Below are 26,021 nucleotides of genomic sequence, written 5' to 3' on the forward strand. Positions count from 1 at the left end.
ACTTTTCCTTGCCTGGTCTCAGATATAGATTTAGGAGATGGTAAGAAACTGAAGATTAACTAAGGAGTAAAAACCAGATTGCAGCATAGCCAGCAGTAACAGAGCTTGCCCAGAACTAGCTGGCTTATGTACTTATCCTCTTGCTGCAACACAGGGTTCAGGAGAGGCTAATTCAGGTTCCTGTGACTGCAGCAGAGATGCCCTCTGACAAAAGGAGATTCACACAGCAACAGCATGAGACACAGCTAAGTCTGCAAGGATTATTATAAACCCATCTACATCTTTCTGCTACATACTCAAAACAAAAAGCTCCTGATCAGAAAGATGGCATAATGCTGCAGGAAGGAGGAAAAAAAGCAGAAAGTTTCAGAAGTGAGAGCTGTATTGATTCCATGACACAACAAAAAAGAAGTTCCAAAGATCTATCTGTAAAAATGTAAGACACCTGGTCTTTTGAACTGCCTCTCTGCAGATTTACCACCAGAATAAAACTAGCTTTTTGGAAGCTCTCCTACTTGAGCCTTCCCAGGAGCACTCCAAGCACAGCCATGAAACATTCCCAAAATAGCAACCATGGGGTAATGACAGGGGAAGATATTGCTGCCCAAGTATTATGGGGACTGCTCAAACACAGAACTCTGCTAACAGCCAGCATCACTGTAGGATTTAAATACAGCACTGAGACTTGCATTTTCTTAACCTTCATGGATAAAAATCTGCCCATACCATGAGGGAAATCAGATGCTGCACAGGACACAAATGTAGGCAGCACAAAAGCCCCACGAGACCTACTCTGCTCTAACATTAATATTGTAACAGGATTATCCTTTTCCATTCTCATGGGGAGTTTTTGAGACCTACTGGTGAAGTCTCAGTCTCATCCATTAGCTAAGTAATGGCAAGTTTCTGAAGCTATTTCAGTGTAATTCAGTAGAAAAACTTCAAGTCACAAAGCCTGTGAAAAAAACTAGGCAAAACCAGGCACACTGTTGTCTCCTATGGCCATTGGGAGATCAAGTTTCTTTTCCATAAGGAAAGCTGAGAAAAAAAAAAAGGAAAAAGAAAAACAGAAAGGTACTCAAGCACACCTTTTCTTCACTGCAGCCTGGGCTGCATCAGCATTTTGATTTGGTTTTCACTGAGCATTTGCTCTGCAAATAATGGTTGCTTTTTGCTGTGAGACTGTGGCTCTCGAGCTCTAATCAAACTTACAACTACCAGTTTCACAACTGGTCAGCAGACAACCTGTGAGCAATGATAGTTATCACAGTAAAACCTGGTCCCATAACTACAGGACTGCAGTGCTGAAGTCAGGGAGGATGCACACCTTGGGCAGGACATGGTTTGCACAGCAGGAATCCTGGCAGCTCAGGAGTGGAGTTAAAAAAAGAGAATGCAGCTGTATTGTGCTGGAGTGGTAACAATTCCTCAAGTAGAGGATGGGCCATAAGAGCTGTTCCTCCACATTACAGTACACACCAAAAGCAGCTCATGTTCACCTTACTGCACAGACAGAAACAACCCTGCTATTAATAGAGGAGAATGTAAAGAATCACACCAAAGACTGGCACTGATGTCACATCCACATCTGTGTTCCCTTTGCTGTTGGGGACTGCAAGCATCAAGGCCATAAAATGACTTTGATCTTGCTCAGCAGCAACTCCTCTCACTTGTAAGAGCAGCATTAATACATTCACATTCAGCCCCTGAAGAACAGATGCTACAACATGACTGTATAGGGCCAATGCACACCATGGAAAGGAAGCCAGGAAACAATGTTTGGAGATCTGGTAAAACAAATCATTCCTGTGAGTTCTCAGATAACAAAAGGCAAAAGAATAAACTTAACTTTGACATAAACACCTCTTAGTTTACTTATGTCAGGACTAAAATTTAGTTCAAACTGTCATGTAACTACTGCAGCAACACAGAAAGGAAACAAACATTTAAAATAAGAGTTAAAAATGAACCATGCACCTCCTCAAAGGTATCCATGCCCCTAACAGGATCACAGATACACAGCCTTCAGCAGCACTCGTGCTGTCTCTTCACATAAAAGTTTCCACATTATCTTTCAAGAAAATACTTCCACATGTCCCTGCACTTCCAGGCAGTGACCTGCACACACTCCTCACACCCTCACCTCCCCCAGGCCACTGCTGTGCCCTCTCTGACTCCCACACTGAACCAGAGCTCCCCATCTCAGCTGCCAAAGGGTTAAACACGCTCACAAGGTGGAAGGACAGGAGCAAACAATTTCAGCAGTGTGGTTCATTCTACCACACTCAGCCCAGTGCTGAGCAACTGCACTGGAAGCAGTGGAGAGAAGATTTGCTCAAAGCCTCAGAATAGCTCACTGGAGAAACCAGAGAAAGCTCAGTCCTTGCTGTTTTCATGTAATCACGGCCCTAACTGTTTTCTGGAAGAACTACCTCTCGAAACTTTGAAAGGTTTTTATTACGAGATGTTTTCAGAGTAGGAAAAATAGGGCACAAAACTACACACTTTAACTTTGTGCCCATTTGCACTACAACATGAAAATAATCTGCACTGCATCTTTACAGTAAGGAACACGAGTATCTTTATTCTTATTTTCACTTCCCATTTCAGAAAAATAGGTCATCACTTGCAAATGAGCAAAATCACAAGAAGATGGAGCAGTAAATCCAAAACGACAGATTAGCAATTCCAGATTGCTGAACTGGGGACCACATCCTTTGGCATAATAAAAGATCATTTAGCAAAAGTGATGCCTTGATAAAGATGATCCTGGCACTTGCCCAAGCATTCATTCCTTCCAAGGTTATATAAACCTCACAAAACTGTAAATAGAACTGCAAGCACCGTTACTGATGGGAATGCAAAACAGGAGGGGAAATGGATATTTGTTTTCTCTGTGAAGGCCATGGAATGCAAGCCCATTTCCTCTGTGCCTCTTTCCTCCACAGATTTTTCCCAGTCTGAACCTTAGGGATGATTTTGAGATGAAGGGACTTCATACCAGCTTATCTACAGAGGATTCAGCAAAGCCTCTTGATCTCCTTGGGACAGCAGAATGCAGAAGTTAAAATGTATTTGTTTTTTCAAGTTCTAACCTAATCCTCTGTGACTTCAGCAGCAATTATTCAGAGATGATTAGCCCCAGAGGAAACTTCCAAAGACTGTCCTCCAAGAAATTCAAAATTTCACCCCTTTAGCCATGTTACATAAAAGACACATTCCATATTATATATGTATATGTGTGTATATACATTTAAAACTCTATCTATACATTCAGACAGAGTGGTCAGAATAGACCAGTATATAATAATGTGCCAGCCCTATCATGAGTTTCCAGAGGAAATGGTTATAGGAGAATTTTTTGAGACATAAATCTTAAAATAAATAGTTCTAAAGGATACTCAAGTTTCTATTTAACTATTAGATACGTATGATTTAAAAAGTTCAAATAACAGGAGAAACAGCCATGACTTAAAATCTCTAAGTCTACTGCCTGAATCTTGAAAGCACTAAGGAGAAAAAAGAAAACCAAAAAGCATTTTCCCAAAGTGCTCCTGAGAGTGTCCAGGCCCCTGGACTGCGGGACAGCTGCTGGGGCTGCTGCTCTGCACACCCAGCAGGCACAGGAGGCACTGACTGGGCACCCAGCACTGCCCAGGAGGCACTGACTGGGCACCCAGCACTGCCCAGGAGGCACTGCCCTGGCACCCAGCACTGCCCAGGAGGCACTGCCCTGGCACCCAGCACTGCCCAGGAGGCACTGACTGGGCACCCAGCACTGCCCAGGAGGCACTGCCCTGGCACACAGCACTGCCCAGGAGGCACTGACTGGGCACCCAGCACTGCCCAGGAGGCACTGACTGGGCACCCAGCACTGCCCAGGAGGCACTGCCCTGGCACACAGCACTGCCCAGGAGGCACTGCCCTGGCACACAGCACTGCCCAGGAGGCACTGCCCTGGCACACAGCACTGCCCAGGAGGCACTGACTGGGCACCCAGCACTGCCCAGGAGGCACTGACTGGGCACACAGCACTGCCCAGGAGGCACTGACTGGGCACACAGCACTGCCCAGGAGGCACTGACTGGGCACACAGCACTGCCCAGCTCCCACTCCTGGGGGGGCACAGCCAGCCCAGGGCTCGTGCTGCTGGAATGGAGTCATACAGGGATAAATACGCAGCTCGTTCAATCTCCACTAATTGATATCATTAAATACGGTGATAATGAGCCACTTCTGCATTTCCTTTTAGGAACATTTTTGCTATTTATGTCAATATGCCATGGTTAGCCAATAGCTAAGCAGGGTTAGCTATTTTTAAATATGGATGCTATAAAGGAAGAAGGAAATGCACAGACCAAAGCAACATCATTTCAAAAATTTCCATGTATGGGAGTCATTCTTTCACCTCAGAAACACACAAAACTGCTTGCAGCTCTGTATTTCTTACTCCAAATCACTGCACATATGCACTGATCTTTTAAATCACACCTTCCTGCATTTATGGACTTGGATCCAAGCTGAATTGGGTAAAAGAAGGATAAACACTAAAAAACCCTCACTATCTTGCAATTGGCAGAAAGCCTTCAGTTTTCACATTGCAAGCAATCATAGGCACTGGCAATGTACTCCTTGAATTTAAATACTGGGCTAAAAGTTTGAGTCTTTACAACTTTAGCATAAAAATACTAAGTTGAAAGGCCTAGCAATAACTTGGAACCAGAGTGAGAAATCAGAGTTTGGAAACACCAAATCCATAAGATGAAAATGTAACAGAAATACTATTAAGTCAAGACTAAGATGAAAAAACATTCACATTTATTTTATCATGGAAGTTTTGAGACCCAACAGCCTTTTTCTACTCTATAGCCACAAGCCATAAAAAGAAATGTACTGGTAACATGCTTGCAGTGAGTACCTGCACATCTGAAATGACCTCAGACTGTCAGTCTGTCCCAACACACTGTTTAAAGCAGCACACGCAGCTGACAAACATAAACTGATTTCAATACTTAAAATAGCAAATATTCTTATGGAAAATTAGCACAGGAATGGGAAGTGATAAATATCCTGCCTAGCACCAAGAGTTCCTGGGCCACCTGCCACCCACAGTGCCCCTGACTCTGACCCAAACTCTGCCTGGGCAGCTCCCCTGTCCTGCTCTGGGCTGTTCCACAGCTCCAGCTGCACACACTGACACTGGGGCACAGCACGTTACACCAAAGAACAACAGCTTCACAGATTTCCTCTTACCTCAGCCTCCTTCTGCTGCAGGATTCTGTCCTTGTCTACCACTTCCTCTTCAACAGGCCTATTGAGGAAAAGAATGCATTGATAGTATAAAACACAGAATTAAAAACCTCTAAGAACAGATTTAAGGCTCATATTTCAATCAATGTAACATTAAAAAAGGCTACATGTCTCTGCACAGGGGAAATTGGGACATTCTTAAACCCATGCTTCCCTTTTGAAGCCATCTTTACCTCACCAGCTCCTGCTATTCTCTCTTCATTTCTTAAAATTCCATTTCTTCACTGCTGTACGGATTTTTTTGCAATTTAATGAAGAGATTTCCCCCACTATCTACCCATGGAACAAAAATCAAATCAATAAAAAGCTGCATAGGTCATTTCCTCTTCTCTTTAAGATCAAAATGCTTTGCTGAATACTTAATGAACAAGTGCAATATGGACCAGTTACTAACCATAAAGATGCAGGAAAGGTACATGCATTTTTTTTTGCATTAAGTTGCCAAGGACAAAAATCTTACCAGGAAGAAAAAAAGAAAAAATAAACTCCATAAACCCCACAGATATTATCAGAAAATTTTGATTGGTCAAAACTTCTCTCTTCAGCTATATTTGCAGGAGCAAGAGAACAACCACCATGGCAGTCCTGCAGTAACTGGAGCAGCAGTGTCCTACCTGATCAGGTAAGCTGGGGCCTATTTAAATGTGCCTACTCATGTTTACTTCCTTCAAGCAGACATCATTTAATAAAAACCTATCCTGCTTGCAGCCCACTGCACAGAGAAATGGGAATGGGTACAGAACAAGCAGCCATTTGTAAGCACAGCACCGTGCTGTGCATTACTCCTCTTCCAGAAGTGTTTCAGACAAGTTTCAGTAATTCCATAGATTGGAATCTCATGAGAAATAAGCAGGGATCAGCTGGGAGGAAGAGCAAGTGCAGTGTCCCAGTGGAAGAAGGGAGTCCCAGCAGCACCCACTCACTTGCCAGTGCGCTTGAGCCGCTCCGAGCGGAAGTTCTCGTAGTGCAAGTCTTGGGTCACCTCCTGCAGGTCCTGCATGTGTGTTCTGGAACAGGCAAAGGGCTATTGAACACTCTGTCCATCTCAAACGAAAGAAAATCACCCCTTTTATCTTCTATTTCTGTTTTATCTAACAGATGCATTTCCCAGAAAAGTAAACCCTTACAGAGCCAGCCTGCCATAAAGCCACCAGAGCTCCCTGGTCTTTAATTCACAGCTCAGTGCCCCCAGCACTGTTCTTCCCAGACCCAAAGCACACTGTCCTTCTCTCGGTCACTGCTTTAGGTGAGTTGTTTATACCAGTCTTTGCAGCATTAACAACCTTGCAAAGACAGTTATTCAGAAAAGTCCTGTAATTCCTGAAGTATGTTATGAATCTGAAGTGCTGTTAAGTACAATTTGTAACAGAACTAGGTGGGGCTGCTCGGCTCACACAACAGCTGATGTTGCCCAACACCTTCCAATTGTCAGGGAAGAGGAAAACCCGCTTGCTCCCAGTGCCCAGCAGAGGGCAATCCCTGCCCAGCCAGACTGACTTGGGAACGACACAATGGAATTCCATGTCCAACAACAGCAGAACATCGTTTTTAAAAAAAATCCCTGGAAGCCATTTACGCAGGCAGAATACCCGTATCAGCTAAAATCAGAAAGGGGCGGGGCATCACATCTAACAAAGCACTTCCTGCACTGCCAGGAAAATTGCACTTTGCTTTTAAGAATACTTTTCACTTGGAATAATATTTTAAAAGCCTCCCTGCCCACCGACTGCACCATAACAAAACTTCAGTTGAAACGTAAAGCCACCAAATCAGTTCCCATAAAGGCATAAACCCACATATATCTGGTAACGTAAAATACAGAAAATATTTTCTGAAGTTGGAGATCAGAGGGTACAGCAGCCCAACAAGCTGCAGGGGACTAAAATGTCACTCTGCACTGCCACGAGAACTAGTTTTGAGTTAAGGATTCCTGCTGTTGTAAGTGCAGTTACTGTCACAGTGACGTCAGCCCCAGAGAGGGGACCTTTGTCCCGTTACTCACACGAGCATCGTGCGCAGCTTGAGGAAATCGTTGTGCTCTGGATTTTCAACCTCCACAACTCCCCAGGGATACAGGCGGCCTCTGATTTTTTTCCCCTTCACCTCAATTAGTTGATTGGATCCAATAACAGCAAAGGGAATGCTTGCCTAGTTAAGACAGAAAAACAAGTTACTGGTTTGATTTCTGGCCAGTTGATTTCTGTACTTTTGTCTTTTTTTTAAAGAGAGCACAAAGACTTAAATAACAGACGGGAGAGAGGGGAAAGAAATGTTGACAAATGCTCTCTGCTAAAACCCTTCCCCATGGGAAAAGCAATAAATCCTATTCTAGGCAAGGCAACCTCTCCCAGTGAACACCTGTAGCTCTGTGAGGATCAGTTGTGTGAGCAGAGGCCCCGAAGGAAATGACGCTGTGCCCTGGGAACACCTGACTGTTCCAGCACAGTCTGGGCACGATGTGTCATCTGCCACAGCCAGCATGGAGAACAGCCAACACAAACACACTGCACATACAGACTGCAGGAGCTAGAGAGAGAATTGCAGATACATTCTTCAAGCACCTTTGCAAATACCACAGCACAGAGAGGAAATTACTGCAGTAAAACCTTTATTATCTCATCTAACGGGAGGAAAGTTGTTAATTAGCACAGCAACCATGACACACGCTCTCTCCCTGCGTGCTGAAACGTTTGAGTCAGAACACAGACTGCAAATTATAGTTCCTGGTGAACACTGGCTTTTCCCTTAGAAGAGAAGAGAAAGTCACAATACTACCTTTGGGATTCTGATGAAACACAGATTGGAATAAAAAGGATTACAATTCAGAGTCAACATCCAAAGATAACTGGAATTTTAAACACCTTGTAAAAGTACCCTTAGGCATATTGTAGACTGAAGAACTACTGCAGCAAAATAATAAATTAGGAGTGAAACTTGCCTTTAAAACTCTAGTTTGCTCTTTAAACTCCTCATCTTCATCAGAATCTGCATCAGGGAGCTGATAAATCCTAATGCCGTGTTCAGAAATCTCATCCAGAACCTGAAAGTTTACAAAAAAGGAAGAATAGTAAATTCTTATTTTATGAAGAGGTATTCAGTTAAAAACATCTATCATTGATTTACTAGTCTGTCACAAATATGTACCTGATTCAGTGTCCAAAGTACCAAATAACACAGGCTTAAAGATTTTTTTTAAAGACACAAAAGATAAATGCATTTTTAGAAAACATAGCAAGTAAATCATTACAAAATGCCAGAAGATTTACATGGCACATAATACAGAGCAGGACAAAAGCAAAGTGAGGTTATATGAAGGAAGAATAAAAGCAATGAACTTGGAGAAGGGATTCATTAGTTATAGCATCAAAACCACCCAGTCCATGTCAAAGTATATTTTTGTGCATTTAACGTGTACAAAAATTTAAAAGACAGCTTGTATTGCTTCTCCAATCAAAAGAGACAAAAGCTCATTATCTACTTAAAACTGGAGAAAGTTGTTAAAAATCCACTAAGAAAAAAACTGTTCCTAAACAGTTTTCTTTATTGTCACTAATGTCTGAGATTCACATAAAAATACAGTATCCATATTCCTGTGTACATTCTTTTCCTAATGAAATCACCTCGGGGTGAGCAGCCAAAATAACTCTGGGCCTTGGGCAGTTTCAAAAGGTGGCACAAGTCAATCCTTTCTTCAAAACTGAAGAGAATGCTTCTGCTGCCATACTGCTGAAAATATGACAGTCAGCTCGTGTCCCTGCACCAAACACACTGAGGAGAGTTTCTCCCAGTGAAGGGTATGAGGAGAGCATGAGGAATGCTGGGACTCCACAATGGCTCTCTGCACAGGCACCTCGGATGTTTCAGCAGAAAAGGTGGACTCTGCAAACTTCCTAGAGCAGTTTTCCCTAAGGAGCTGCTACTGGAACCCCCCAGACAGCCCCTGACCCAAGCAGCTGCACTAATGGACTCGGAGAGAGGACAAACTCTGGGAAAATCAGGGAGGGCTTTGAGGTCATTGTAAAAATATTCAGAAAAGTCTGGGTAAGGACTTGTGATGCCATTACTACACATATGACTGGAGATTAACTCAATAACACAAGTACAAGCAGACTTCAAACAGATGAGAGCCCTTAATGAGCTTCTCTGGCTGTTGTTGGGTTCCTCCATCCTTTGTCGTGATGGCAACCAACAGCTACAGTATAAATGAAACTTGTCCAACCAGAATGTGATTATCAAACAGCTGTTTAAAATCAAACAATTCTCCAGACTGTTAGAAGAGGAAAGACCATGTCTGAAGCACAGCTATTCCCCTGACAGTGTTTTCCTGCCAGGTATATAAACATCCCCCGCACTCAATAAAATACCATGAGCCCCCACCTACACAGAGAGCAGCACTTTTTAAAGAAGAAAGAAATTTGGGAATAAGTGTTGCCAAGAAGCAATTAACAGCTACATTGACAGAATGGCATTTAACTCAATGCACGTTGTTACTTTCTGCAAAATGGAAGAGAACTAAATTGTCACCAAATGATAATAAAAGATGCACAGCTGGGATAGGTGGGGCAGTGCTGCAGTGTGATGCCTTCAAGCTGCATAAAACAAGAAAGCACATTTAACCTGGCTGAGATCTTGAAGATAAAATGCAAGTGAAACAATAACGGGAAAGCCAACAGCAAGGGGTGCTAGAATAATATATTACAGTTGTTAAACCTAGTGCTTTCCTGAAAGGAAAAAGAATTGCAATAAAAACAAACTCTATTTTATGGGCCTAACAATGAAACAGCATTTTGCTTCTTCAAATCTGAATTTTTATTGGCCTTGGAGGATTCTGTGTTCTTAAAGATTAGCCTTCCCATGGGAAATTAAAAAAGAAAAAGTCAAAATATTAGTTCCCCTCTCATGAAGTCATTCTTTTGAGCATGTTTCCTTAGCAGCCTTGCATGGCACAGCTTGTGAAACTGTCTTGCATTTCTTCCCACTCAAGAGTTTTAAAAAATAACTTTGAATTCCAGAAAGACCAAACAGGAATTACTCCAAGCTGGGTTTCCTCTGCAAGCACCATAAGCTAATCTTGCTGCTCAGCCCACAGCAGCAAAACAAAAACATTTGCCCTCAGATTGACGGCCAAATGGCAGAAACATCTAAAAAGGGACGGCTGAAGCTGCGTCAGCACAGCAGCTTTTGATTCCTAGGCTTGATTAGAGACTCTGCTGGCCAAGATGCTTTGAGTTAGAACAATATACAGTAGCTGTGACTTTCAAAGCTTTGGAACCACATTATACATTTGACTTAATATAAACTCAGTTAGCAGAGTGACCTTTGCCAGCAGTATAAAAATAATGAAAACTTGTTTACCTGTTTCCTAACCACTCCCTCACACTACATCCAACTCGCTGTACTCAGACAATGCATAAATGTGGTGTCCATATGTCCAAGGTAAGACTGTTTTAAAGATTAGTTAGTTAAAAGTAACTTTGCTCAAAGTAGGAAGAGCTGGACATGGATTAGCACTGAATATGGTCACAAGAAGTTGCCTTCAAATCAATCTGTTCATCACAGGATATGTACAGTGGGATTCATCTCCATCTTCCACAATAAATGCACATCATAAACCCTCAATCTAACATTACTTCCAGAAGTGTACTGAAAAATAAGCAATTCCCAATTCACATGGGAAACGTTTGTTTGCATTACTGCCATAAAATCCAGTGTTAACAACACAGAGAAGTGACTGTCAAACAGCACGTCCACCATGCTGGGCTTGACCCTAAGACAAATCATCAAGCAGCAGATAAAAAGAGCACAGATAAGAGTCCCCAAAAAATTACAGAAAGTATTGAAACCTAAGAACTGCTTTTGTGAAAGATGACTGTAGCTAGAACCTATTTTTATTCAGTTTATTTTATGTATTTGAACTGTTAAAGCAGAACATTAAAATTCCCAGTGAATTATACTGGAAATTATTAATGTTCCACTTAAATGCCTCCTTAAAATCTTTCAACACCATTCTGGTCCCAAGTGCTGAACTAACAAGTAAGCACCTATGAAAACTGAGCTGGAGTTCCCTGCTGAAAGACCAAATGCAGTTTCTTCACAAAAAGTAGCAGCTCTGCAAACAATATTACTGTGAGATACCAATCTTTCACCGAGTACAGCCACAGAAAAGGAGAGGCAAAACCCCAGCATAATCAGCCACATTTCTGCTTTATTACTTCCCTATGACTTCTTTCCATCTGCACACAGTGCACCTGTCATCTCCTTACAGCATTTGTGGAGCAACACAATAGAAGCTCAAGAGCCTGGACAGAATTTCTCCCAGTAAGATCTAGAGGTCCTTTTTATCTCAACAAATGGACTGTTTTTAATTTCCTTCCTCTTTTCACCTCGTTCCCCATATGCTGGTCACTTCTCTATAAATACCTCTCCCCCCCTTCAGTGAATGTTTGTCTTTGCAGACAAGGTTCATTCAGTCACAACTGTCCCCACTTTTAACTTCCTCAGATAGAGGGTTTATTCCATTTCTTGGGCAAGTTTTCTGCCATCACTGAGCTTTATACAAACACAACAGCAATGCTGAACTGCAGTTGTTTACAAGCCCATACAAACCATGCTCACACCTGTCACCTTGGCACTGGTTCACCCAAAAGAGCTCCAAACAAATCCTCTAACTTAGGGTGAATTCAGACCATGTGCTGTTTTGCAGGCATGATTTTAACTATACTATTTTTCCAGTTAAATGGAACTGTAGTCCCCCTTCAAGAAAACAGAAAAGCACTCCCACAGGAAAACCCCTGGAATAAAGATCCAATAACATTCTAAAGGCCCATGGGAAGCCAGAGGATCACAAAACAACTGTCATAAAAAGGTAATATAGAAGATTAAGATGTAATCTTACCATGAAAAGATTTACTCTGGTGTAAAATACAGACTGCATTTTAGAAGTACTAATTATCTCTACACTACTCAAGAGGTAAGTTATTAAAGTCATACAAATTCACAGGATTGCAGGGTTCAAATCTGTTAAGACTTCACAAATTAATGCACTGGGTCTGAATCAATTGATAAAGCACATCAGACTCCAGGGAAGATTTCCCACCTCACGCTTCCCAAACATTATGCCCTTGGCCAATATCATTCACCCCTCTTTAGTCTGAAATGACTTTCTATGTGGCTTTAACACGGGTTGCTCTGTTCTCATGACCAATGTTGGACCTACTCTTCTCTTCAGCCTCTCTCTCTCCTTCAGTGTCAGTGTGTCAGCCTTGGCAATCACAGGCACAATGTTGACTTTTCCATGAAGGGCCTTCATGAACTCTACATCTAATGGTTTCAGCCTGCCAACAAATAGGAGAAAAAAAAGATTTAAAAAAGGCACGGAGTTTTGTGTTGTTTGCTTTTTAACAGACCAAATGTATTAAAAACTATTTATTTCAAGTGTCTACATAAACAGTATCTCCATAACAAATTAAGTCAGAGTCCTTTGCTTATCACCTTGGTCGTGTAAAGCTTGAGTTGTAATTAAAATTGTCACTGTAAGATAAACTGCATATTAAAAGTGCTTATGTTTCTGTGAGATAAACAATATTAACACCGACTGATTTAAAACAATATTAAAAGTCAAAAAGGGGACAAAGCAGAGGAGAGCATTAATCCCCAAAAGACCATTTTAATTGCATTGGCTTACTGACAGGCTGGGAAACAACTCCATTAACAGCTAAGTTACCAGTTCAGGTAATGAACAGACTTATGAACAAGCTATAATACCCTAAACCCCAGAAGTTGCAGGGTATTTTCTTACCCATGCCCAAAAGGAGAGATGAAGTAAAAGCAGCAGTGGACTCTGTTGTCTATGATGTGGCGCCTGTTCAGGCCGCTCTCGTCGTGCAGGTACCGCTCAAACTGGTTGTCGATGTACTGGATAATTGTCTTGAAGCTGTGGGATGGGAGGGGAGAGAGAGGCATCTTACACCAGCTTTAAAACAACAAAAGAAGAATCATGAAAAGATAAGAACAGGAGGAGAATCACACTTTCATTAAAAACATTTCTGTTACAAAAAATTCAGCTTCCTAGCATTGTATCTAGTACTGAGGAAAAACATTTTGATAATGCCAAAAGATATTTCCCTACTTCTGCCTAGAGCCACTGTGTTCACTGCATTAAAAGTTCCAGTGCAAGCTCAGAAAAAAGCATTCAGTGCTGAGACAACAGAGACAGGAACAGAAGACTGAGGATTTTTCTGCCTTTTTTTCTGGGGGCAGGGGGTGAGGATTTGGTTTTAAACCAGCTGACAAATGACATATCCTGGATATCCTCTTCATTTACAACCCTGACCCTAGAACCAGGTTTCTATAGTTACCTATGAAAATTCTGGTATTCTAGTCTGTTTAAGTACAAATACATTTGCAAGTCATGCACTCAAGCATCACATAATTTATTAAGCTATTTTTGTTACCTTACAGAATCCTTTTCTATTGACAAAGAAAAGTAATTCCTACTTAGTTGAAGGCAATTTAAAATATTCCCTACAAAGAAGTAAAGGAACACAAAATCTGATTACACTGACTATTGAGATACAAAGAGCAGTGACTAGAGAGAGAAAAGAAAACACAATGCATTACTAAGAAGATGGTTTTAAGCTATTCCAGAGTGTGCAGACACCTGCAAACATCATTAATACAAAAGCACACTTTATATTAAGTTCTGCAGGGGAAGGGAAATGAACACACAGATGTAGATAAGATTAGGCAGATGACTGTGTGTCATGAACATGTCTTAAACTACTTGGGGAAAAACTACATAGAGAGCTTGACTTGAAAAATAGGATCATCCATATTTCTGTTGCTGAGAAAGCACCAATTTGACTGAGACATTTAAGGGGGAAACACACAAGAGAACAGAAGAAAAAATCAGTGATCTGGCAAATGAACCCAGAATGCTGGCAAATGAACCCAGAATGCTGGCAAATGAACCCAGAATGCTGGCAAATGAACCCAGAATGCTGGCAAATGAACCCAGAATGCTGGCAAATGAACCCAGAATGCTGGCAAATGAACCCAGAATGCTGGCAAATACTGCAACAGGCAACAGTCAATGCAGCACTGCACAGATGTAAAGATGATAAACAAAAGGAATAAAAATGATGGAAGAGGTCCTGGAGGGAATTTGATTTTCCAGAGTTGAGTAAGCTTTTGGATAGAGAAGGAATAAATCCATAGCAGTATATATATATATATATACACACACATTTACATCTCTGCAAGATCTGGCTGTTCTAAGTCATACTAGAGGACAACACAGCAAAACATGGAATTTACGGGGTTTTGACTTTAGTGCTGCTCTTTTAAAAGCCTGCATCTTGATACCTAAACGGGTTGAAATACAACAACATGGCTTATGTTCCTGTTGATCTTTGATACTTCTCCTCTTAGCTGGTAAAAGGTAATGAGACTGAAGATATACAGATGTTAGGTCAGAAACCAAGCACTAACAACGGGAAAGAACTATCACACATTTCTCTGGCAATATCATTGGTTTACGTGCAGCTCTCTGGCTCTAACAGCTATAATTTTCCCCATAAATATGGTGTCAGTGTCCTGTACCTCCTGACTGCCAGGAAACACCTGGCTGATACCCCGTGCTGTCACTGCTGAGGAGACAGCACATCCTGGATTGGAACAGCAAACAACACAACGCTGCATTTAAACCCATGGGGGGAAAATGAACGATATTATCAAGCTGCCAACACCCACAGAATATCATTTAAGCCAGCTTAAAAAAAAAAAAAACAAAAATTTAGCATCAGCCAGAGAGCAGCTCTCAAAGAATGACCTGTGACACTGCAAGGTGACACAAAGCGTACGATCAGCAGCATCTAACAGGTTCACCTGCAGGCTGGTTTTGTCAGCCCTGCTCTTGAGGTCAGATTTCACACCAGATCTGTGCATCAAGCAATTTTGTTCCTCCCCTGATTAGATCCTCTCTCTTCTGTCTCATGAGAGAGATTACTTCAAGGACATGCTCCTCTCACGACCCCTACATACTCACGCATGGAAAAGATGCTGAATGTGTCAAACCACAGACCACAAAGAACTTTGCTGTTCCCCAAACATGCTTAAACTGCTGCCCTGAGCAATTCTAGGTGTGGTTTGATTGCAGAATACAGAACTCCAGCTAGCACTAAAGCTTCATACAGCATCTACAAAATTATCACTCTGGTTAACTGTGGTTCTCCTCCACCTTCCCTTACAGCCTGTTTTAGGTACAATGACATCTGTTCAAAAATAGCCTTAGTAAAATTCATCACCCTGACATACAAAGAGTCTGCACAAATTGCAGCCTTCCCAAAAAAAGGGCTTTATAAATCTTGGCTCACAATCAGCACCATCCACCGGTTACCCATGACTGCAGGAAATGCTCCTGAACACAAACTGGAGTTCAAGAACACAAACTTGCTCCTTCCTCTGAACTACCAAGGAAGGAAGGTGGTTGCACTGAGTTTGTCTTCACTGCAGTTCAGAACAAAGAGTCTGTCCATTCGAGTCCCTGGGACATCCTGGAAAGATTAACAGACTTTGTCAAATGACACTGGCCATGACTCACTGTCTTTTTGTGTGACATAAGAAAATTACACTAAAGAGCTAACTTTGTAGTCATTAACTACATCTTTTTGTTTTGTAGTAGGTAAGCACTATTTGTTCTTGTTGTGTATCTTGATGTTTAAGATTTGTCCCAGAAAACCATGTACAAAATGGTAAATTTTTCTCCTGGGTCTGAATCACCATGGGCTGACTCTATTCAGCAAGCCTCCAAAAAGAAAGGGGGAAAATCCGAACACGTAGGTCTCTAAGAAACATCTGACCAGAATAAACAAAGGGCATTAGAACACAATCAACAGGAAGAGCTCTCAGTAACACAATGCACAGGCTGCTCAGCTCTGGCTGCAGCGGAAGGAAGCTCTAGTCAACAGTGCACAAAATAAGCAAGACCATGGTGCAGTCCAGAGAGATGCCTTTGTGTTATTCCAAAAGTTCAATTTTTTTTCAACTTACTAAAGTAGGAAAAGTAGGAGGAAAATAAAAATCTCACTAGAGCTTCACTTTCAAACTTTCATTTCGCGTCTTACGGAACTTCACTGCCTTCACTTTTGCTATGCTCCTACATACACACCCTGGAAAGAAGAGAAAAACCCTGAGAACTGTGTTCTTCAGAATGCTCCAGATAACACAGCATTCTGTCAATGAAAGACTACAACACAGTCCATTAGCATTACAGATGTTTATTTGATCAGGTATTTGTCTCTTTCCTGACCTTTAACTCTTACTGAAGGACTCAAATCAACCTGTATTAGTTTTATGCTTCCTCCCTCTGCACAGTGACACTCTGTTTGCCTTTGATTTACCACCACCACCAGAAAAAAGTGTCAAATGTCAATATTTAAGCAAAATAAATATTGTTAGCACTTCTTAAAAGACAATCATGTGGACACTCAAAATTCAGCTTCCAGTTGCACTGGATTCAGGCATCCTCATAAGCACAGTAATACATCTCACCTTTATTTGAAAAGAGTTATCAGTTTTTCACAGCCAAAGAGAATTGCCTGAGTATGATTATTTGGAAATTACATTTATGAACTAATTTTGTTACAAACTGCCCAGTTCCTTCCTGTTTCACCATTGTCTTTTTTCACAACCTTTATGCTAAGGCAATTATGTATGTTGTGTAGTGGATCTGTTGACAATTACTTCACCCTTTAAAGACTATCAGCAACATTTAGGTCAGAGAGAGCTAAGCAGCAACTTCATCATAAAAAAATAACAGCAGCTACCCAAATTGCTAATAGTACCTATAAAGGACAGGGAATGAAAAGTACTGTCTTAAAAACATGGAAACTGGATGGTCAGAGACACAGAAAATAAAAGACAAACAGAAAATTCCTGCCCCCCATAATTCCACCCTACTGGAATGGTCATGGAGACAAAAAGCTGACTGCAGTTGTCAGAGAGCCTTACTGGAGGAAAGGCCATTGGTTTTGAGGCAGAATCACACAGAGCCTAGAGAACCCAAACCAAACCTCTTAAAAACAGGAGAAAGCAGTTTGAAAATTGAAAGTGGAAGTTGTAGAACGGCACAGACACTGGAGTGGAGTTTGAGAAGACACACACTCTATTAACAAAGCAGCATTTCCACACATACCAGTCCTGGCTGTTAATGGCATCTCCATATCCTGGTGTGTCAACTACTGTTAAACGCAGCTTCACCCCTCGCTCCTCTATCTCTACTGTGGAAGCTTCGATTTGAACTGTCCTCTCTATTTTCTCTAAAATAAAGGAACATTTGCATTGTTATTATGCCTATCAATTGCTGCAGAAACCCCTGCAGGACAGAGCAACAGAGGAGGAACCGCCATCTGGAGTGTACTGTAACCTACACAACATCAAATATTTTAGAGGAAAAGAACAAGCTGGGAGGTAAAATTTAACACCACATCTTTGTAAATAAAAAGCAGCAGTGAACTAAAAGGGGGGTTACTCATAACAATATGCAAAAATAAAACCTGGATACTCAAAAGCATGCTAGACTGTCAAAAGGTAGTTACACCTCTAACCAGGATTTAAGGCGTTAGAGGTAAAAAGCAAGAGAGGAAATGGGAGGAAAGCCCCATTTAGGTATATGAACACCTAAAAGGCTTGGGTGTTGTTGTTTTTAATAACAAGTGGTGAAGAAACAAAAGATGAGTCTTTGAAAGGAAAAATAAATGAGAAAATGACAACTCAACAAAATATAATTTGGAGGATTCAAATGCAAGTAGACAGCATGAAGAAAGGGTGTCATGGGTGAGGCTATCAGAATGAAGCAATGTTAACTGAAAGAACATGAAGTTTTATAGGATGTGTGCTGGAGGAACTGCAAAAGCACATTTACCTGCAGCTCCAGGAATATAACGCTCTGGATATAGATCAGTCAGGAACAGACTGTTAATTAAAGTGGATTTTCCTAAGCCAGACTCACCTACAAACAAAACAATTCAGGTTATTAAGCATATAAACATCTTACTCCAAGCTTTTTAAAACCCCTCATCCTTCTTCAGGCACACATTATAGAGGAAAAATAATTTGTTCATCAGGATCCACCCTAGCTTTTGATATAAAAACATCAAAGGTTCAGCTAAGCACTTTGAAAAACACCGGAAAAACAAGGCTCCAGTGTTTTCATGAATGTTACATGAAAATTTTAAGTTTACTGTAATAGATGTCACAATAAAAGCTGAAAGGTCATGCAGCACTTTGGCTGTAGACCTAGAGACAGTTCAGTTACTTAAGGGAAATTAAAACTTCTTCATCTAAACTTACAAAAATCGGGAGCTGTAGCTCTCCCATTGAAAATTTCTGAGAGCTTCATGGTTTTCCTAAGCTAGACTCTGAACCTGGAGCAGTGTTAGGAAGGAGAATGAGTAAAGCAACCCCAAACTAAGAGTCAGGGTTTGCACCCTTACAGCTGAACCTACGTACGCTCTATGAAACCAAAACCATTCAAAATTCACCTGAGAAGTTTCACAATTCTGTAACTTTAAGTCATACAGATTTTGTCCTACATCAAAGTAATAAACTTGTAAATGTAACTACTAAATCTGAGTTTCAAAAAATCACTTTTTTTCCTAGCCCAAGGAATCAAAGGAGTCAGCATTTAGAACAATTGGCTGTATTACTGTAGGTGCTACTAATCTGATCTCGGAGATGGAAAAGTTATCCATCATCACAGACTACACGAAACGAGAACTCTACACTTAACACAAATTACCTATTTATCTCACAAACACTGCTGAACACTGCCACCAAATACTCCTAAACAGTACTACAGAACACAGAGAATAAGATGGAAGTGTTCTGCATCTCTTCTCATTTTCATTTTTCAGTAACTGCTACAGAACAGTGACAGTACTGTGGGCTCCCTTTGCACTTGGATAACATTAAACTGATTCAATGCAGATATAATTCAACATGTCACTTGGGAGACCTTTGTGCCTAAAGGACTCTCCATCAGAGACACAGGTGCTCACTGACAGAACAGGCAGGGTTTATTATTATTTATTATTTCTTAAATTACAGGTTTATCTATGACACAAAAGTGAGTCAGTACTGAACAGCAGCAAACACAACAGCAGCATCACCATTTCAACAGCAAGACACTGATCATGTGCATTCATGCCTTGAGTTGGGGAAAAAGAGTCAAAGGAAGATTAAACAACCACCCCATCATCTGACAATGAGTCAGGAACACAAAAATGTCCTGCTGGCTCAAAGTCATCACCTCTAATCACTACAAATACTCCCTCCCACGAAACAGGACAAAATGGTAAGAGATTTAATTAGAAAGTATAGAGGTTCAAAGCTTTTTCTTCTGTGTAACAGTCAATTGCTAAGTAGGAAGAGAGATACACCTCTGAAAGAAATTTCGTTGTTGTTGTGTAGCAGTCAAAAACACTTAAAGAAGTGACTTACCAACCACCATGAGAGTGAACTCAAAGCCCTTCTTCACAGATTTCCTGTGAACCTGGTTGGGCAGGTTAGCAAAGCCCACATACCCCGCCGAGTCAGAGAACTGCAAGGAAATAAAAGTTGGGAATAAATGAGATCCTTCTCCCCCTTCAAAGCTGAAAACAAGTTCAGCTGATTCTACACAGTAAGGGGCAGAGGTATAAAAAGCACATGGAAAAATAGAGACTGAAACCATTTTTTGCTGCTGTAGCAAGGCAGACCCTGACACAGGCCCATTGACCAAGGCTGATGTATCAACAGAAACCAGTCAGTACCTTGGGCTACACAAACAAAAGTCTCCCCTTGCATAAAATCAACATCTGCAAGCTTGCAAGAGCACACTATTATCAATCTTAAGATGTAAATACAGTTAAAAATAGAAGAAAAAAAAATCTGTTAAAATTTAGTATTTGCTGCGACTATCTTCTCTAAAAACAACGTATATGCTCCCAGGTAAAACACAGGAACATTGTACTCATGTAGGGATTTCCAAGACACAGTTACACAGAGATGTATCTTTGGCTTGTTAAGGTGTTCACCTGTCTTCACAATCTTTAACTTCTAACACAAAAGCAGGAAAAAGAAACATGCCTGAAAAACTTATCAAAGAGATTTGGGCTATAAACAGAGCAGGCTGCTTCACCATCTGTTATCCATTGACTGAAAACCTGGTAGGAGCCTAAACAAGAACTGCAGCCACTTGATTTAGGGACCTATGAACTACTTGGAATCAGGGGTTTTCTTCACAGATGAATTTATGATGAGAACATTTTTTATACAATGCCAGACATTTCCAATGGGGCAGAGGGGACACAGCTTAAAAGGTAATTATTTATTTGCTAACAATCCTCTTAAAGCCCACCCAGGTGGGCAAAAACATTAGAAATGAAGGTTTGTCAAATGAAGTTTCCTGAGGTAAAAGCACCATTTTAACTGTGTAAGCAAACTCAGGCAAACACCAGGAAGCCTATTAGGAGAATCACATGCAAGCTCTGTTTCTACTAAACAGTTCCTTTTAAGGAACACATCTGCAGCAATAAGGTATCATTTATTCACAGTTTTACCACTTCATTAAAACCATGAGTATTTTCAGAAGTTGGAGAGATTCTAAACAAAATTTTGGCTGTGCAGCCATCTCTTTACCTTCACTTTTTCACCTGACTGAGACATGTTTCGTCACTCCAAGTGTCAGACACTGCGGAAAACAAAGCCATAGTGCATGTTAGCTGACTTGAAGATTACACTGATTTTAGTTCTGAACTGATCATCTGCTTATAAAAATCACATTTTATTCTAGTAGAATGAAATATCACATACTCAAGGATTACCACAATAAACAGGCCACAACCAAAATGTCTGCTTCTGAAAGAAGTTACTTGGGATTATCAAAGCCAGAATACTTCATTTAAATACTTAAAAGTTTCAAAACAGAGATATTCCTTTAGAGTACAAAATACTAAAATTCAGTATCATAACAAACTTTCATCCATCCTGCCTTTAAAGAAGGAAAATTATCTACTGAAGGCTAATGCTGAGTATGCATGGCACTCCTGATGGAATGCTTTTTAAGTTCTCTGATTCTGCACTTAGCTAATGAAACCCAAAATTCAAATATTCTCTGTTCCCAACCACGGTTGGGATATAACAGCATAAGGAGGTCCTTTTTCTTTCAATTTTTACCCTTTTGACTTATTATATTTCTCTTAAATATGGTTTACAAACCGGTGAACGTAATGTAACTGTTGTCAAAAAATTACACAGTAATTCCCACGAGAAGAGGACACCCCCGTGATTCCCAGGTAAGGGTCAGAACATAACATTATTGCCAGTCACTTCAAAGTCCTGTTGCTGAAAAGGACACACTTGGCTGACCCATTCTGGACATGGAAACTCACCCTGAGGTGAAGAACTATCCAAAAGCTTTGTTCTCTGGTTTCAGCCACCCCGAAGAGCTGGGTTTTGGAAGCCCTTCTCTATTTACAGCTGTGCTGGAGGTGAGTTCTCAGGGCAGCGAGAGGCCCCTTCACCCAGAGCAGCCCCTGAGCAGGGCAGGAGGTGCACAAGTGGCAGGAGCACTTCCCAGCCTGGTCTGTTGGCAGTGCAGCTCCTGGGGAAGCAGGGCAGTGACCTGTGCAGGCACCTGTGTGCTCACACACAGACACCTTCCTGGGGGGTAGCAGGAGGCATTTCAGCAGGATACAGGCCAGTTTCTGAGACTGGCATTTTGACAGTCCAATCCTAGCAGAGACACACTCTGGTCTGAGCAAAAGCAAAGTTAGCATAATTACCACTTGGAGTTTTAAAGAAAACATGTTTTCAGCTCCCACAGCATTTCATTTGCCCTGCAGCAGACATTTAAAGTCCTGGCAGCTGTGCAGATGCCAGCCACCCTGGAAGAAAAGAAGGCCTACTTTTCCCCCAAACCCAGCTCAGTTCCTTGCTATGAAAGCCTAATAAAACATCCACTGCCTGGAAAATAGGGAGGTCCTGATCCTAACCATCTGCTGGTAGCCCCTAATTAGGTATTCCTCAGAACAGTCTGGGAAACTGTTAAGAAACCCTTAGGAATGGTTTTGAAAAAACAGCTTATTTTTCTTTGACCAATATGCAAGGGCTCATTCCAGCCTCCAGCCAACCACTGCTCCAGACCCTTAAAGACAGTCACAGTCTCACTGACAGATGTAACCTATTGCTCTGGCCACAGCTTGTTGCTAAGTTTGCAAACCTCTGCTGTCACTTTGTCTATAAAATCAGTAACATAATTCAAGAGTTTAGAAAAGCTCATAAAAAGCCACTGAGTGCTAATGTAGATAGACCTGGCCTATCTCCCACAGTGATGCCAGATGAGAAACCCCCAAACCAGCTGTCTGTAGATAGGAAGGGAACAATTCAGGTTTCAATATGTATGCCAAATTGTCTAACTGCTTCTACTTTAAGCTGACAGCAGAGTCACATCCATTGTGGCATCACCCAAGTTACTTGATTAAGAAGCAGAAGAGTGAAAATCACTGTCAGCTGACTATGACACATTTGGCTTCAAAATCAGTCTCTCACAAGAAGCTACATTTACAATAATTTTTTTCCATAAATATAACTTACAAAACCTGCTTCCTACAGGGCAAACCATATTCACCTTGTGTCTTCCTCCGACCAAAAAGTTTCTGTAGCCAAAGCTGCAGCACAGTTGCTCTGATCACATCATGACTGCAGCAACAGGCGGCCAGTTGGTCATTTCCACTGTACTACGTTAGAATAGAAATATTCTAACTAAAAGTTACCTCAACAACCACCATAAAAACAAACACACACACAAAAACCCACCCACAGAAAACACCTGCTGTTCCACAACACTTAATAAGGCACCAGGGTTCATTTGGGAGCTCAGCTACTCAGCCACGACACACTTTGCAGTTCCTAATACTGCCCTCGTGAGGTTTGCTCGAAAATCATTCGACCAACCACCTTCCCCGGATGACCACGTGCTGTCCTCCCGAAGCTTTCCCACACAGCACAAATCAGAAGTTTATCACTAGCAAAACGCCACAGGTTAAATCTCCTTCCAGCACCAAACAAGCGCAGCATCGGCAGCGCTGCTCCGAGTGAGACCGTGCTGCTGACCCAGCCCACGCTGGGCATCAGCGAGCCCTGAAATCCAGAACTGTGCCTGCACACAGCTCAGGCACACTGCAAACCCAGGGGAACCTGAGCCTCTGACCACACTCTGGGCAGGCCCTCAACCGCAAACTGGAATATTTAATTTCTCATCAATTTTCCAGAATAAAACGTATAAAAAAACATAACTAAGGCAAACCAGAGCCTGTTCTGTTCTCTTTAGGTTTTCCAAGTCCTGTTTCAATCAGTACAAGATAAGCCAAGCAGCACACGAAAAATAGTACACAGAGAAAGGAATAGATAAGATGCAATTGCAATAACTTGCAAAAAGCAGAGAAACTTTATTTGTAAATAATTCTGGGCCCCATCTAGCAGGCCTAGAAGGAGAAAAGGACACTGTGCTGCAGTAGAGGAATGTCCAGATCTGTTTTCCAATGGAGCATAATGTAGCAAAGTTTCATTTTGGATCCCAACAAATTCCTCCCCTGAACAACGTGATGTCAGGCAACCAAAGGGAGCAAACTGCCCCTAAGTTCAGTTCCAGCTCCTCCTCTGCAAACACAGAGCCCTGGAACGTGCCATCCCTCCCTCTTCTGCTGAGAACAGTATTCCAGTGAGAGAGAAAGAGAGGGGAAGGAAAATGGGTCATTTCCTTTGTTCCTGTCAGGATGCAAGAAGTAAACTGTTGGGAACAGGCAGACTGGGAGCTTCTTAATAAGAACCACACAAAGAAAGCGCCACAAGACATGTACAAAGAGTGTTTCCATATAAGGATATCAAACAACATTTTAAATCATCACTTTAGAGTGACCTTACAACCATCTCTACAAGCAGAAGAGCCCTCCTGATTTCTCAAATGAGGCTTCTTTCTTTCCATCTGAGATTATACAACTCTGATATTTTTTCAGAAGTATTTAATAACCTAACAAGGAACTGTTAGGTAAAGACTTTAACAGGTTTCCCAGGGCTGGAAATGGTCTCAAAAACATCAGCATTCTAAAGTCACTTTTCAGACTCAAAGCAGACAGAGGAACACCAGGAATATGTCAGTGAAATACCAGTATTTGTGGTTTCTCACAAAAGCACTACAAAACCCCAGGAAGAAATGTCAGACTCAAGCACTGAAGCACATCAATAAGAATGAAAAAAAATATAACTTTGCCAAGTGTCTTATACACAGAGAAACAAAGAAGTTACTTGAAAATTAGACATTTTCTCACTGTATTCCAAGCTGGATACAGGGATACAAATACAAAGCAGTTAACCTTTTTTTTTTGGTAGCTTACTCATTCCAAGTTGTGTGAATCACTGAATTCTATCAAACAAGTGTGTCCAGCAGAGCCTGTTCTGTGTGCCATGCTTTGTTCCCGCCACATCCTCGTCTCTGAGGGGGAAACCCCCCATCACTCCCCCTGGATCAACAACCACAGATGATTTCATTTTCCTCATCAGACACAGGTGTTACCAATCGAAGGAATTCTCTTTTAAACATTAGCAATGCTGCATTACTCTCACTCAGGAAAATGACTGCATCACTTCCCCCAAGCACAAATTCACAGCAAATTCCACAACCCAGCTGTGACCTCTGCAGACAGACCACTCCAAGCATGAGCCCCTGCTCTGGCTCTGCACTGGAGCTCAGTGCTCACAAGTCCCACAGACTTCACTCTGGGGCTGGATTTGAACCAAGGACACTCCACACAGATTATTTCTGGGAATGTATCAAAACCTGGAACACGCCTGTGACTTCCCAGCACACATGCACAGCAGAAGGAGCAAAGACCGGGCAAGTTAGAGGGACCCACCTGTGTGAGCACTGCTCAAGAAAAAGCAGTGCATGAATCTAAAGCTCTGATCCCAAATATTTTATTTAAAGTTCCATTTCAACAGTAACATTTTACTCTAGACATCTTCTTTCCTTACTGTTATATCAGTGAACACAGTGACTTAAAAAGCACAAAGGAGGCAGTGATACTGTTCTCATTAACGATCAGCTTTAGGAATTATGTGCTTCCTATGCAGGCAGCTTTGGACTGTATTTTTGCAGTTACTGTGTCAGAAAATTATTGGGTAACAGATCTGAAAACGTGAAAAGCAGGGACTTATTCAAACGAAAAAGCCAACCATATTAGCCACAATCACTCATCAGGACACAGGTAGCTCTGCCTCACACCCACAGAATTTAGGTACAGTTGTGTACACACTGGCAACGCATAGCGAACTGATAAGCTGGTATTTTAAACCACTTCCAAATCACGCTTAAGTCCCGTGACACCACGAAATCTCCGACCTGCACGTGAACAACAATGAAAGACTAAACGAAACCAAACGCAAGCAGCGAAGCCGTGCTGGGTGTGTGGCCGCCCCCGGCCCCGCGGCTGTGCCCTCCGGCAGCACCGCCCGCTCCATCCCCGGCGGGTCTGGAGGCATCCCCGGCATGCCCGCGGGGCCGGCACTGCCCGCTCCATCCCCGGCCGAGGCCGTGCCCGCACCTCAGGGTAACTCCGGCCCGAGGGTCCTGCCCCGCGGCTCCTCCCTCCCCACAGCGGCGACACCGACCCAGC

General features: G+C 41.9%; 1 protein-coding gene across 4 annotated transcripts in view; it reads right to left on the reverse strand.

The window, feature by feature from the left end:
- Positions 1-26,021, reverse strand: part of LOC116795690 (septin-2) — a 35,517-nt gene that overhangs the window by 9,298 nt on the left and 198 nt on the right. For 2 of the 4 annotated variants that reach the window (XM_032705572.1, XM_032705575.1), the window contains exons 2-11: positions 20,989-21,040; positions 19,810-19,909; positions 18,233-18,319; positions 17,504-17,627; positions 13,109-13,243; positions 12,527-12,644; positions 8,249-8,350; positions 7,313-7,458; positions 6,234-6,317; positions 5,254-5,311 (exon numbers count right to left, since the gene is read on the reverse strand). In XM_032705572.1, the coding sequence (XP_032561463.1) occupies positions 5,254-5,311; positions 6,234-6,317; positions 7,313-7,458; positions 8,249-8,350; positions 12,527-12,644; positions 13,109-13,243; positions 17,504-17,627; positions 18,233-18,319; positions 19,810-19,909; positions 20,989-21,015 (981 nt within the window). In that variant the 5' untranslated portion in view covers positions 21,016-21,040. Of the gene's footprint in view, positions 1-5,253; positions 5,312-6,233; positions 6,318-7,312; positions 7,459-8,248; positions 8,351-12,526; positions 12,645-13,108; positions 13,244-17,503; positions 17,628-18,232; positions 18,320-19,809; positions 19,910-20,988; positions 21,041-23,547; positions 23,560-25,661; positions 25,685-26,021 lie in introns of those variants that run through there. The other 2 variants (XM_032705573.1, XM_032705574.1) reach the window with 2 other exon arrangements.

This window comes from Chiroxiphia lanceolata, chromosome 18, assembly GCF_009829145.1.
Source record: "Chiroxiphia lanceolata isolate bChiLan1 chromosome 18, bChiLan1.pri, whole genome shotgun sequence".
Taxonomy (NCBI): domain Eukaryota; kingdom Metazoa; phylum Chordata; class Aves; order Passeriformes; family Pipridae; genus Chiroxiphia; species Chiroxiphia lanceolata.